This window comes from Corvus kubaryi, unplaced genomic scaffold, assembly GCF_017639235.1.
Source record: "Corvus kubaryi isolate FWS band 111438036 unplaced genomic scaffold, C.kubaryi_AGA036_p1.0 37357, whole genome shotgun sequence".
Classification (NCBI taxonomy): Eukaryota; Metazoa; Chordata; class Aves; order Passeriformes; family Corvidae; genus Corvus; species Corvus kubaryi.
The window spans coordinates 11,896,906-11,912,420 of NW_024581117.1; the positions used below are offsets into that span (position 1 = coordinate 11,896,906).

General features: G+C 38.5%; 1 protein-coding gene across 7 annotated transcripts in view; it reads left to right on the forward strand.

Annotated features, from left to right (window-relative positions):
- Window positions 1-15,515, forward strand: part of GRID1 (glutamate ionotropic receptor delta type subunit 1) — a 496,676-nt gene that overhangs the window by 457,302 nt on the left and 23,859 nt on the right. For all 7 annotated transcript variants that reach the window (XM_042033280.1, XM_042033281.1, XM_042033282.1 and 4 more), the window contains exon 13: window positions 7,269-7,464. In XM_042033280.1, coding sequence (XP_041889214.1) covers window positions 7,269-7,464 — 196 coding nt within the window. The remainder of the gene's footprint in view (window positions 1-7,268; window positions 7,465-15,515) is intronic.

Sequence of the window (15,515 nt, forward strand, 5' to 3'; positions counted from 1 at the left end):
TCAAGTACTGGTAATAGAATGTATTTCTGCTGCATCTCAAACTCTAAGAAAGTGCACAAAGCTTCCAAATGTTTTGCCAATACAATGTGTGTAGCTAGTAATTAATGACTACTAAAATCATAAACATGACAGTGTATCATTTATTAATGGTTTGACTGTCTTTGCATTTCAGTGGGTTTACATTCTGTTCCCTTCTTTTAAAACTTAATCAGGCAGTAGCTCTGCAGGAGCAGAGTCCCAGTGAAAACAATCTGCAGGGAAGTCATTGCTGTATCAGGAGTTAAGAAAACAGTTTAGTTTAGTTTACTTGTCTTTCCCTTTGCATTTAGGAACAGAGGCTACTGGAAGTCATTTGAAAGAAATAAAATCTGTTTGGAGGCTGTACAAGTTCAGTGCTTCTAGTGCTTTGTGTAAATATGATCTGTCTATTTTGTTTTTCATTTTTCTTCCTGTTTGTATTTTTGTCTCCAGTCCTGGAAACCTCGAGCATGTGCTTTTGTGTGCATGACTAGTTTGGCTGGTCTCAGCAGTACTGCTCTACCTGTTGAGTCTGTTAGGTAGCCTACAAAGGAAGTTTCTTTGGGGCAGTAGGGGAGAGAGGGTCCTAATCCTGCACTGGGTGGGTGACAGAACTGTTGCCATCACACATGGCATGCAGGATGTGTGGCAAACCCCTCCCTCCTGGGGCAGAAATAAAGCTGGCTTTAGCTTCCTTTCCCTAGAACTGAATGTTACATTTTACTTTTGGTTGCACCTAGTATAGGGCAGTGAGTCCCAATCCAGTGAGAGTCTCAGAGATGCCACCACACTGGCAGCAGTGACCATTATGATCATGAAAAAAGCTGCTGCAGTGCCATTACCTGCTGAGGAGTTCAATCACTATTTGTTTTAAGTGTAGTAAGAGTAGGTGGTTGACATGGCAACGTGTTCTGTGACACATGACAATTGATTGGTTTTGCCACTGGAGAAAATCCCTGCTTCTTTGAAATCCTGTGTAGCAGCTGTTCCTGCCCCACCGATGAGGACAAGAGCAGACACAGCCCTGACTGTCTGCACTCTTTGTCTCCTCCTGTGATTTGGAAATGTTCAGTCCTGCTGTGAAGGGCTGCAACTCCACTGATTCAGTGTCGTCTAATCTGTCAATACTTATGGCTTCCCTTGTAGAAACTCCCATGTGGCTTCTTCTGCTAAACCTTTTGTTTAAAGTGGATGGTGTTTTTCATGGAGAGCAGTTAAAATGAGTTTCATATGAACTATAAAGCAGTATATATTTGCTGGGGAAGGACTTGACCCAGAAAAGTGTATACTAAGCATGCAAGTACTGCTGCTGATCTCTACTGGACTCCCTCTGTTGCTAAACTTAAATTTTTTTTAAGAGTATTTGGTGAAGAAACCTGTTGCTCTGCACATCACTGCACTGAGACAGAATTAAGAGCATTTAAAGTGACTTGCAGTGAAATGGAACAATGCGGAATTTGATCACGTCACTATGGAGAGGTTGACAATTTAAGGATTGATTTAAGAGCCCAGCTTATTCTTATTCATAATTTCAAAGAAAATAAGAGATGTCCATATTAAAATCATGGACCCAATTTTTCTGAAGTCTAAGGTTATAAGATGAGGAGATAAACTTGTTTTCATTTTAATATTCTCTGTGCTAAGGCTACTGCCATTCTAAGAATACCTTGAACAGTTTTGTTGTCCCCACTAAGAATAATCTTTAAAGTAGTCCATCTTTTAGTTGATGTATGTCCAGGTTAACACACATTGTTTAACGTTCCTATATGTACCTGGAACAAGCATTGAAAATCTATCAAAATATGTCATAATACTTTTTTTTTTTTTTTAAAGTATATTTACTTTTTAGACTTGTAGGTGCTAAAGATAGGTCAGTTCTAATGTTACCTCATTGTTCAGCCACTATATCCCCCTTTCTTGTACAACTGAAAGCTCATGAAATATCAGTTGCACTAATGTTTAGAGACACTAACTGCTATCTTTTCCATTTCTAAGTGGGCTTGTGCTTTTTTAACTCGCATTTAGCAAGACAGTGAAACTCTTCATGCAAGTCTGTGTCAATGAGACTATCATCCCCTAGTGGTACTTTATATCCATAACAGAGGGAATTTTTGTTTTCTTCCAGCTCTTCAGCCAGTTAAACTGTTCAACTTGGGCAGATTAGCTCTGGAGGATGTCTTTGTGAAAGTTTGAACTCCGTTTTGGATGTCTGAAGACAAGCTTTACCCTTCCCACTCATAAATTTTACTTAAAACTGTAGTTCCAAAGATTGTTCATTTGTGAACAATGGACTGAGGCTCAAATCCTTTGCCTTGCAGATTCATAAGAGGATATAAAAATGAATCAGGACTCAGGTCAGGACTGAGGTTCTGAATGGTAAGATCTGCTCATGTAGACATTGTACTCTTGCAGTACCACTTCAACCTTGATTCTTTTCTCTCTGAGGGCATCTACAAATGAGAATCTGATCTGGCAAGGCTTGCTTGGCTTCCAAGTTCATCTCTCAGTGGGTGGATTGATGTGGTTGACAACAACTAACACCGTTTTCTTATTTGTCCTCATTGTCATGGAAAATTCTTCCTTTGAGGGAGGAGTTCTGAGCAATTTTAGGTCTCAAAATTCTGCACTTTTCTGCAGTTCACAGTAGGCAGAATTCTCTTTCAGCTCATTGCCTTCCACTGGGTATAACTTTATCCAATAAATCTCCTTTCAGATAGGATTTTATATTCTAGGTTTCAGCTCATACGTATTTCTTAGGCTTGCAGTGGTGGTATAAGCTTGTTCAAATCAGTTCAGATACTTCTATTTTTACTTTGAAGTTTACTGGGTTTACTGTTTTCCCAGTCCATGGAACACATATTTCCCTCTCACATAATTGTGTGGAGAAAACAGTTCTTGTTAGGAACTGCACTTATATTTAATTCTGTAGATGTAATGAATTCCTAACTTTTGGAGAAAAAAGTTTAAAAGAAAATAAACTAGCCTCAAGACATTTAAAGATAGAAAGTTAGGTCTTGTACTATATATTTTATGTATACATTTTTAAGGCTTCATTTAGGCAGAGCAGCTTAAAAAGCCTCATCATATCTGGGACACTTTATCTTGATGGCAGCCATCACCTAGAACATTATGCTGCATTGAGCAAAAATCTCAGGGTCACTACCAAAAAAAAAAAAATCCCCCTTTTTTTTCTTCTGAAATGACAGGAACATGTTTTTCTTTTGAAAAATGCTTTGATCGCATCTGATGATCCAGTACCTCCTGCTGAGTTAATTGATCAGCAGTTACCTCAAAGCACCTGGTGTCAAGTTTAGTCTGTCACTTATTATTCATGCAGAAGTCTTGGGCATATAGCAGTAACAGAGTAAAATAAACCCACACTGGCAGCATATTTTTAGTCTGTATATCTACAGCTACACAAGGCTTTTACAAGTAAGAAAACATCTTCAAAAAGTGTATCTTAACCAGTATTGTTTTTCTGGCAATTACTTCTAGTGGTCTAATTATGAATGCCAATACTGCTATTGCCTGTCTGTGTCTTCTGCAGCGTTTGTTTTATGTCAATAAGTTTCTAACAAACAAAACAAGCAGAGAGCCCAGTTTTCACTTGACTCTGCATGAAGAAATTGCAATTCCACTGGGAATACATATCAGTTGTTGCATTCATCTAGTAAGCATAAATATGGGCATTAAATATTTTGGCTGGTAATACAGGTTTAAAAGAAAAAATTTTTCTTTACATTGACTGCAGATACATTTACTTAAATCAATTGGTTTACATGTACTTGTCAATTATAGCAATCACACAGTGGATGTATTTATCTACAAATTGAAGTTGTGCTCCTGTAAGTGTGAGGAACATTGGCTTTTTTCTGCTTTACTGGCTTTATCTTTAGTCACACTTACAAAGAGCCTTTAATGGCGTGTGACATCCAATAACTGAGGTGGTAATGGGGCATCTTCTTATGCTGCACATTTTTGTTGCAAATAATTTTGTATATTAAATGCATGAAATCTTTGCCATAGGAAGGTGAGACAAGAATTTGAGTGGCTAAAGGAGACGGGTCCAGCTAACAGCTGGTTGCAGAAATAAAGCTTAAGAACAATGACAGCAGCTACCTTTGGAAAATGACAAAATTGTAAGATACAGCCAGTATCTGAAAAGTAGCAGTGAATTATTTTGTCTGGCAAAGGCAAATCTGAGGGAGTTAAAATAACAGTATTTAAAACTTGCCCTTGTGATTGTCCTACTTCACCCTGTAAGAGTAGGAAATATTCATCTCCATTCAATATCGCTTATGTATGTGCCTATGCCCACCATGCCCAAATCTTTAGACCACTTCTCTGGCCATGGAGGTGCTGAGCATCATCTCCACTTGCACTGCAGAAATACAGCACAGAGCTATTTTTTATACTGGGTAAGAACTGTGGCTGAGACCACTCCCTGTCAGGATAATTTCTGGGATTTTTTTTTGGCTAAGTGGTCCAAAACATCCAACAGTGCGCTGCAAGAACTCTTTCAGACACACAATACTCCACATATTCTGTCCCAAGGAAATGCTGCTGGCTGAAGGGGTAGTTACCTTACTCCACACCCAGGCCACAGCTGTGCTTCACTCCCTGCCACCTGTATGCTTGTGTGGTTATTGCAAGCGCTTGATTTAAATCCCAGATTTGCTCGCTCTGCCCTGTGATGCTTAGAGAATTGCACAAACTGTGCTGCTCGTAAAGCAACATGTACTGTGCTTTTGTGCAGTACTGATTGTCAATAAAATGTAATTTCGCTAAAATAAAAATACTGATTGTCAATAAAGTGCAATTTAGCTAAAACAAAATGCAATTTCTGAGTAAAAGCTTCCATGGCAATAAAGGAAAACAGAAAATACTGATAGTATTAAAATTGCAGGTTTAATTATTTTTCTAACTATCCGAACCCTCATGTTCAAACTTTCAAACAGAGTAGCAGTAGGCATTTGTAAAGTTGTTACCAGCTGCAAGCTGTGTTAAAGTATATTAGTTAAACATATTTCTGCTGCTGTGCTTCTACCAAAAATGCTTTCTTACACACACCAAGATCTCTGCACTAAATCTGGTGTGGAAGGGTTGCCACAGGAAACCCTCCTGTGTATATCGAGTACCTTTCTTTGCCCTGTAGGCAGATATGTGTCTTTTAACAGCCAAATCATCTATTCCTGGGATTTAACAGTTCCCTAGGATGTGATGAAACTTACTTTAAAAAATAAAGACAGAACTAAATGCAGCATGTAATCATGTAGATCAAGACTGGAAGAAAAAGGGTTCCATAAAATGTACAGGAAACATTTAGGGGAGCAGAATAGACCTTTCAGGATTCTTATAGAAAGAAATAAAATCTGAAAAAATTCTCCCATTTTTCATTAGCATTTTGAATTTCCAGCAACCTCCAGGATGTTTGTGTTGTACTTTATCAATTGCCATATACAGAGCTAGGGAAATAACAGGAGGTTTGGGGTTTGGTGGAACTCCTAGAGTTAGCCTAAATCCACAAGTGTGCAATGTATATCGAGAGAAACTGTTCACACAGTCTTACTTAAAGCTGCTTAACAGCTTAAAATGATAAAAAGTCCTTAACACAATTTAAGAACTTAAACCACTTAAACTGTTTGAAGCAGCTTGTGAGTTGGAAGAGTTCGGAGCAAGGGGTGTGCTGAGAGGCAGCCCTGTGGAGCTGCAGCCTGGGGACAGGGCTCCCATGCCAGGAGTCCCAGAAAAGGGTGCCTTTGGGAGCTAAACTTGGGAGGCCTGAGGGTGATGTGAGGGAGAAGAGGGAAGAGTTTGCTACATATTTTATGTGGCATTGTGTATATGCCCAGATTGCTTTGCTCTAAATAGTTTAGCAGGGAATCTTACAGGCATGTGAGGTGTCAGCAGTGGCATCTCCCCAGCGAAACAGGGAAGAGGGTGGCAGAAAAATATTGTCTATGACAAGTCTTCAGCTGTGGAAAACAGCTTTAGCTCATGGGCCAAGGGAAGGTTCCTCAGGAGCATTGTGAAAAATCTGCACGAGCTGCAAACCAAAATGTTCTGCTTTTGTGGCTCCAGAAACTGGAGGTGTGGGAGAGGTGGTGACAGTAGGCCTTTCAAATCTATTGATCAGGAAGTTTTTGTTTCAGAAAGGTTGTTTTTGGAAAAAAGAAAGGAGGCGGGGGGCAGGGGTGAGGCAGGGAGAGTTGCTTTAGTTTAACTGATGTCAAGCAGTGTTAGTTGGCTATATCAGAAGCATGTTGTTAATATGTGAAGTCACACATTTATAAAGCAGAAAATAAGCCATTATTTGTGAGATCCGGTTTGGTCCCTGCTGCTGTGTGTGGTGGTCAGTGGTCGAATGTGTGTTTGTATATTTGTATGCTCAGATGGAAAAATGGGGGCACTGCACAGAGGTGATACTTGATGGCAAAGGAAGAAGGCATGGGAATGGGAATGAACGTCTGAGAGGGGGAAAACAACCAGGATGCTGCTTCTGATGGCTGTGATACCACCTTAAATGTTTTGAAGCTTGGGCTGGTTTTCATTGATGCAGGCAGTGATTTACACCTTTTGGTGCAGAAAAGGCTGTAAAACAGGAGTGAATTACATTCTGTACAATTTGAAAGTAAATTGTGCATTCACAGCCACTCAGGGTGAGGCCCATTTACACTTCCAGAGTGGTATATGATGAGTAAATGAAAGTTAGGCCTCTGTGTGAATGAAAAATGCCTGTTTTACCAGAGGCTGTGAAAAGAGAGAGCAAGAGAGACTTAGTGGAAATTGGAAGCAAGATTTTATTTGTTAAAAACAGTTGTATTGATTTGGAGTCAGAGGAAGCACTGGTATAACTGCAAACTAATTCCACTGAATTCTGCAAGGTATTTTTGGTGAAGTTGATGGGGCTGGAAGTTTATAATCTGAGTTTTTCCTGTGTTCAGGTAAGTCTTTATCCCACTATATTCTTGTGCAGTCATGGTGGCATATTTAACATGAATGTTGTCTGTCAAAAAAAAGAAATCTTCACTGGGGTGAAACAGAGCTTGGGTGTAGTTAAAATCATATGATCTCAGTACAATTAAATAACTACTTCGTTTTCTTTTATGGTGAGAAATGAAATGGAAATGTTACTTGGTAAGGGTAAGTGTTTTCTGAAGAATGACAGACATAGAAAGAAACCATTTAATTAATGCGATCTTGTTAATGTACTACATAATACTAATTTCTCAATGTTGCTTGAATTTCAGAACATTTCAGGATCTGTCCAAACAAATGGATATATCTTATGGTACAGTCAGGGACTCAGCAGTGTATGAATACTTTAAAGCAAAAGGGACCAACCCCTTGGAGCAGGATAACACATTTGCTGAACTGTGGAGGACTATCAGTAAGAATAATGGGGCAGATAATTGCGTATCAAACCCTTCTGAAGGCATCAGGAAGGTAAGACTGGATCACAGGGCTTTTCATTTAATTTCTGTGTCAATGTTGTTTCTGTGGAGCTAACGTTAAGTCACAGGAAAAAAATTATAGTCATTTAAAAGCCCCCTAAATTCTTATTTAAAGTTCCTTTTAGTATCTCGATGGCAGATAAGGTTCGTATTTGGTGTCATTGTTCTGAATTAAAGTACTTCAGCTCTGCCTAAGTCTTCAGTATGTAAGTCCTTCTTTGGATCTGGTCCTAAGGTTTCTCAGTTTCTTGGGAGCTTTGATAATGCCTTTTTGAATGTAATTCTTTACATTATCCAGTACTGACTCTTGTCCCTTGCTCATTTGAGTTTGTTTTCTTTTTTCTGAGTTCATGATTGGAAACATGAGTAAGAATCAAGGGATTCGCAGAACGTATACTCATTTCTCTTAAAACAGAAATTTAATGCAAGATTTTTCTTTGTTTATTCCAGACTTTGAAAAATGCATTCACATGACAGCGTGTTTTACCAAAATTTTATTTCTCTCAGATAAAACGACATGTTTTTTTCCAGAACAGAGAATTAATGTGGGATTCAAGGACAGGTGTATAACAGCTTAGGATGCTGCATCTTAGTTCTGAGTACTGTGATAAAGAATATTGGCCATTACAAATCCCCTCTCTCTCTCTCATAGCCTGCCTCTCCCCTCTGCTCTCCGTCTTGAACCTCAACAAAACCAGACAGTACCTTACATCAAACACACGTCCAGGAGTACATTACACAGAAGGGATGCAGGCATGCTGAAAGCCTTGATGTGCTGCTGCTCCTTTAGTGAAAAGTGTCCTCTTTATCTAGCAATTGATTTTTTTCATAAAACAAGCTGTTATTACCATAGTGAATGTTTGATCAGAGACACTCTTGTCAGTGAAACACTGATTTACTAGTTCTTTATGCTTTTGTACATGGGAAATAATAAAATGGTTTGGGCTTGTGTTTCCTTTTTCTACTTTGAATTTTTGAAACCTTTTCGGAAGAGTCAGAGGGAAAGTATCCAAATCTCCTGTTTTTACAGTGCCGTAAAGAGGATGAACACAAGTAATGCAAGCCATCCCATTTCCCAATTCAAATTCCTTTAGCAAAAGATTCCCAACTCTTTGCTTGACTTCTGGATAAAATCTTTATGCAAACACTCTCATGTCTTAACATAGGAGTATTCAGTCAAAAATTTGGGTTCACCCTGCCTTTTTGCCTGTCTCTCAGCTGATCTTCCCCAAAGCCCTCTGCCCTCAGCTCCAAAATCCTCTCTTCCATGGGACAAGGTAGAGCTCTGGCAATAGCAAGGTCTGCAGTGTATTACTGAAACAGGCGAGCCAGCTCTGCTGCCACAGTCGAGGTTGGTCAGCAGAATAAATAACAAACGCCAGGTTTGGTATAATTCTAACACTGCTGGGTCCCCAGACGGGAGCTCGTGTCGGACAGCACAGCCAAGTTCCTGCCATAAGGCAAAGTCCAGGGCAGTGTCTCTGCCCATGGGAATCCCTTGCAAGGCAGCCCAAGTTAATAATTCCAGAACTGAGTTTTCAGGAATGGAGGTTTGCAATATGCTAAACACACCTTTCCAGACCGTTACCACAGGGTCGTTCTGTGAGCCCCTGTTCACCATTTCTCAGTCCTGTCGGACCTCCCGGTCCCGGGGGGGGAAAGGAACAGCATACCTCTACAGGAATTCGGCTTGGCTCACAGTGTGCAGGACACGTCAGAGAGTGCAAATCACGTCGGGGTCACCAAATATTACCACAGGCCTGGTTCCTACGGTATATCACCGTGTCCCGCAGCTATAGGGAGGAGGAGGAGGAGAAGAAGATCCAGCAAGCAGGAATTGTGCAGCAAGATTGATTCATTTAATTATATTACAAACTCTTTTATAGACTTTTTTCTTCATAGTCTAATTGGACAAAGGATCAGCCACCCCTTGGGGGTGATTGGCTAAAATCCTAAAACATCCATTGTCAAAATATTTTTCTACTGTACCATAAACAAGACTTTTCAAGGCTGCAGGTGTTTGGTTGTTTACATAACTCTGCTACCTCTCCTGTGAGAGAGAAAAGTCTCTCACAGACTTAGAAAATAGCAAGAAAATCCTTTCTAGCAGCATTTTGTATCCACAGCAGTGGTTGATTTTTTTTTTTCTTAATCTTCTCAGCACTTTATTAAAATGAGGCTTCTTTTGAGATGTTTTCGTAGCATTTAGAGGAAAAATAGAGACATTAAGTACTTGTCTACGTACCTTAGCATTTAAGCCAATAATAAAACAGTTCACCTTAGAAAAATGTAGAGTATTTTACTTTTCTTTTTTCTTTTGTAACATTCTCATGGCAGTGGATGCTCTTTATCCATGAAATTGTAAATACTCTTATTCTGTAAGCCTAGTGCATGCTGCCATTTATGATAGCTACATTTGCTAAGCCAGAAATGTAACTGTAGATTGGCAGGCAGTTGAGAATACCAATTATATTGTCTGTATGGAGCTGGCAGCTCCATCCTATCTATGTGATAATAACTTTTCATACTAAGTTTGATTTCAGTGTTGTAGGGTGATTTTTTGTAACTAGATCAGCTCATTCAATTAATGTCAACAACAACTAAATTTTACTTCAGTCCCCAAAGATGACCGAGGCCGCTATTTGATTAGACACCTACATAAATTGGGATTAATATTTAATAACATTGTCAACTAAACTATTGTGCTTATAGTTTAAGTGTCACTCTTCCTAGCTCATTGAGTTCTCTGAATAAACAGACAAGTTTTCCATGTCAAGTATTATGGCTAGAAATTCTGGTTTTTTTCTAAAGGAGAATTGATGTCAGCCAAGGCAATAAGAGTTTCCATCCATAAACACATACTGCTGCATGAAAGAGATGTAAATATGACTTAAAAATGTGTTTCGTAGGAAATGGGAACTCTAAACTCTCTAGCATAGAAAGATTCATAAAACATTTTTCTGAATGAGGACTTGCCTGACAGAATGCAAAAAAAGAAAATAATCACTACTATTCTTTCATCCCTCCTTCTCCTTTCCTTTTCTTCATTCAGTATCACAGTTCAGCTGCAAATGCCAAACAAAGCAATGCCACCTCAGTGCAAAACAGGGAGTGCTGGTTATTTATGCCACAGACAGGTATTTCAGGGGTTTGTCCCCATTCCATTATCTTTCTCCATTTCATGGAGATTTTCTTACTCCCTTTGACTGTCTGAAAACTAAAGGATGGCAGTGGAAGAAAGTCCTGTGAGCTTTTATGGCATTTGGTTGCCATAGCAGAGGTGTCTCTTCAGACACAGCAGCATCCCTGCAGCCACAGTGACCACCTCCCATGGGCAAGGCACAGCTTTTGCAGCACTGGGAGAGCCACGGAAAAGGCAGGAATGCACTTCAGTGTCACATAAGTGACAGGAGGACTCTTGAGAGCCGAGGGCTGTGGGGGGCAAGTTGCTTTTGCTGTTCCCAAGATAGTTGAAAGTGGTCATTGAAGATGGAAAACCTCCTCCTATTCAGTAGTACCTCTGCACAGCGCAGGAGCAGAAACCACACAAACCACCAGTCCATACGCACTGCTGTTTTGCCACTTTGAGCTGTCTGGGACTACCACAGGTGAGGATTGACTAATGCTGCCACAGGAAAGTTTCTACAGGCAGGATCTCAGGATCTCAGATGTTTGCGTTACATCCAGTGGCAATCAGTTATTCAGGGTAATTATTGATTACACCAACATACATAATAACCTGTGGTTTTTATTTCCTTTGGGAGCACCCATTTTTGCTTTGAAAGAATGAACTCATATGATCCCCATGTCATGTGATCCTGCATCTGCTGTATATACAGATAGCAGAATTAAACTCATTAATGCATTTTATAATGCCCTGCTTTGGTTGAGATTGTTTGTTCCCCTGTCCAACCAATTTGGTGCCAAAATTTCTCTGAATCGTTTCTTTACTTCCTGTTTATCACTTTTGATCAAAAGCGATCAAAACCAAGTAGAGCACAAAATGAGAATGCATCATTGATTTAGGCAATGGCACAGTAAGAATTTATTCCTTTTCTTTTTTGCTTCCTTAATGATCACTGAGCATTAAATCAGAGTGATCTTCTTGAGCAGCCACCTCTCTTCATTCTAATTTTGAGAGCAGAAGTAATTTAAAAGTTCATTTAATATGATTTTTTAAAATCTACTTTGTCCACAATGAATTTTATATTGTGAATTGCAGTTGCTCTCATGGAGCTTCATAAATTTATTCATTTCTTGATCCATCAGCCTTTGAAGCAAGAGCAAATGCTTCCTTAAACCTGAATCTATTGCATCCTACAGTGGTTCCGTAATTATTTTAGTGTTTGGAACATTTCAATAGGATTAAATGGCATGTTTTTCTTTTTATTAGAACTGTGTTGCTTCTCTTAAAGCATTTTTTATAGATAATAAATGTTATCCAAGCGTGTTTTTGAACTATTCCTCTAATGCCAATGTAAAGGTCACTTTTTGATATTTCTGTGGTACCAGCCATATAATGGGATCAGCTGCAGTGGCACTCTCTTCTGACAGCAAATTAATGATGAATTTTGCATTATTCTGGCACTTCTGTCTTTAGTGTGATAGCTTCTTCATAGTTTCAGATAAATCACAGACATATCAGTGATCAATCTGGAATCAATTTTTTTTCATGTTATTATTTCTTACCATGCTTTCTTTGAAGCAACATCATTTAGCCATCAGTAAGCCAGGCCTCTTTGAACAAATATTCTTCTATCTCCATCTGCAGTGAAGAGTAACATTATGGGGTAATTTACTGCTTTCCTGGAGTATTATTTTCTTTGTGGTCCTTCTCTTGTCTAGGAAGCAATCTTCTTCGGCCTTTTAATTTTTTTAGGATTCTGAAGAAGAAATATTTTTTTTAATATGAGTTTTGCCCAGAGGGTTCTTTTTTCTTCTATCTGTTTTCTTAAATCTCTTGAACTGAAGATAAATCTGGTGTCCTTGGTGTAAGCCAAAGTAGTTGTTCTGCCTGGGTAGAATAAATGAGTGCTGCTTTGGCTGACTTTCTGATAAGGAGGTTTTTGAAAGTTTAACCAAGTCATTTTTGTTTTGTCGTACAGCCTGCCTGTATGCTGAGAGTCAAATATGAAATACAGTTAGAAGACTGAAGTATAAATATGATCTCACTGTGTTTAATTTCAGTCATTTATTCAAGCTATCTCACCTATTCTCAGCTGATGTTTGCCACAGGCCCTTTTGCCATTCTTCTTACCCTGATGGCCTGGAGGTTAAGGGGCAGGCACATATGCACACATGCAGTCTTTTGTTAAAAAAAAAAAAAAGAAATAAAATTTAAACTACATTTAAAATTAAAGGTTGATTTTTCATGGAAAATAAATGTCAATTTGCTTTTATTTGGTTTTTACTGCTTGCCTAGTGAAGGTATATAAAATGTCAGCATACTTCAAGCACACATGTATGTGTGCATTTATGTGTCTTGTACATATGTTTTTCAAAGTTTGACAGCTTTTCCTTAAATTGAACAAATGATACTGCTTAGCTGTCACAACAGATATTAACAGGGAAGTGAAGGATGCTGAATTTAGACAGCAACTAAACATTTTGTTATGAGAAAACTTTCCACACAATGAACGCACTAAGTGTGAGGTCTCCACTCTTCAGGGAAGAAAAATTCACAAGTGGAAGAAGTTTGGAAAGAACTAACTCTTCCCTTAGGAAAAGGGGATCTTCGGAGATTCTGGTTTTGGCAATCAGAGAGGGAGGGGATGCAGTCTTGCACTCGGGATTTCTGGGAGTTGAGACATACGTACAACCAAGAGTTTAAAAGTCAGATTCCTGTTTATGCTAAAATGATCAGGCTGTCAGAGAAACAATGCTCTACAGATGTGATGACATTGGATAGAATGATTTATGTCATTAAAAAAATGTAAAATAGATGTGAAGAGATCTGGCAGACTTGGTTTATTGACCATTTACAGTCGCAGGATGTAATTTAGGATAGCAACACCAAAAATGCAAGAGAAATAGACCTTTACAAAAGATCCGCTGTCCAGCATCAAAAGTCAGTGTACAAAGCTCTTCTATATAAAATAACATACAGAAGATTGAGGCTTGAAAAGTAGAATCATTAATGTGATTTTTATCTTTAGCCAGTGCATTGTAATGGAAGTTGAATATTTGAGGAACATTGTGCTCCCCAAGTATTACTAAGATATAGGCAAGGAATGTATTGTGTTGTCAGGGTTCTTTTCTAAATTGTAAATTTGAAAAGATGATTTACTGACCAGTTCTGAAAGAACAAAAGATAGATACTGCTCTTTAAACTGAACAAACCCCAAAAAACCAAAAAAACCCTCAAAACAAAACAACAATACAAAAAAAAAAAAGACAAAAATTCAACCAACCAACAAAAAAAAAATACCCAGAGAAATGTAAAACACATTTTACCACAGTGACTAAGGCCAAATCTTTCCTGGGTGTCTGATTGCTATATATCCATTAGGCAGGATTTTTGTTCTCTAATAGCATGGATTTTGAATAAATTCTGTGCACAGTAACAAGGGCTGCTGTTTTTGTTCCCATGAGGACATATTATTAATGCTGACAGTTTCCTGTCTTAGGTAGCAAAATGCTATGTATTATTATTTACCATGGAACACAACGTGCCTGAATAATAAAAATAATATTTTCCAAGGGTTCAGCGTACAGACTCATTCAAATCTTACTAAAGAGAAAGGATATAACATTTCTACTCTGTTTTAACCCAGAAGCAAATGAATTTGCAGATCTTTGATTGCCTCTATGCTGTTAAAAGGGAAGCAGGGAAAGGAGGTGGATTGCAGCAAGTACCTTACAGACAGTCCAGGCAACATAATTTAAATCTTTGTTTCCCTGAATTCTGCCTACTAGAAGATACCTCACCCATTTGATTTTTTGCCATGTGTAAGCAACTGTAAGGGACTTTAGAAAGGTATGGTTTATATCAAACTATGGTGAAGTAAATTATCTTATTTGCTCAACTGAGGAATCCAGTGTAATGAAAAAATGGATGGAGTCTTTCAAACTTACAGGTGAATTCAAAACTGAGCTTACATAAAAACAGAAAGTGTGCAGAAGGTTTAACTAATTCTGTGCCAGAGCTGTAGCCATTTGCTAGGGGAGCTTTGTGAACCAGTAACATAAAGAAATATATACAGGACTTCAGCTACTTTAATCTATTTGGCAGCCAATGGTTACTTTAACCAACAAGATGATATTTTATTTTACTGAATCCCTATCCAGATGTGTTTCTTACATCTTGTGTTAAGTAAGGTGATTTACATTCATTATATACACTGTGTGCAGGCATTGGTTTCAGTCCCAATTAAGGCTGATGTTTAAGGATATCTGCATGGGGTGTGTGTTAAAAGAAAACAATATTTACCTCAAAACTGAGATAATAGTAGATGCTTGTGAATCTTCTTGCCTGTGAAGAAAAGAGGGAACACTTTCAGCTCAGTGCGTGCCTTTTGTTACAGGACTAACATAGCTCTCAGAATGGCTGTGTTTATTTGGAAGGGAAATTTGTTTATTTACATGTTTATATGAACAAAGCTGCAAAGTTACAATTTTGGTGCCTGTGATGCTCATCACTTAATGCTCATACTAGGCCAGTCTTGTCACATAAATGCATGGAACCACTCACATTCTGTGTCTCCTACAAAACATGCATCAAATTCCATCATCTAAAGCAATAGCTTTCATTTTTAATTAATAACCTGTTCCATAAGCCTTACCTACATTCGTAGTTGGCTCTGTTATTCTATGTATTCCTACTAAAAAAAGGAAGATATTTTAGCAAGGTTTGAAGTAGGTGAGGTCCTGCTGGGAGGGAAGAGTGTTAGAAATGTATTAAGATGTTGAAGGTCTGCAGGTAAACTGTGACCTGATGAAATACCACCAAAGAATAATGACAAGATCCGGATTTGTTTGCTGGCTTGGGTTTTGCCCTACCTAGAAATGGAGTTTAGTTTAGACTGTGTTGTGTTCATGCTGTAT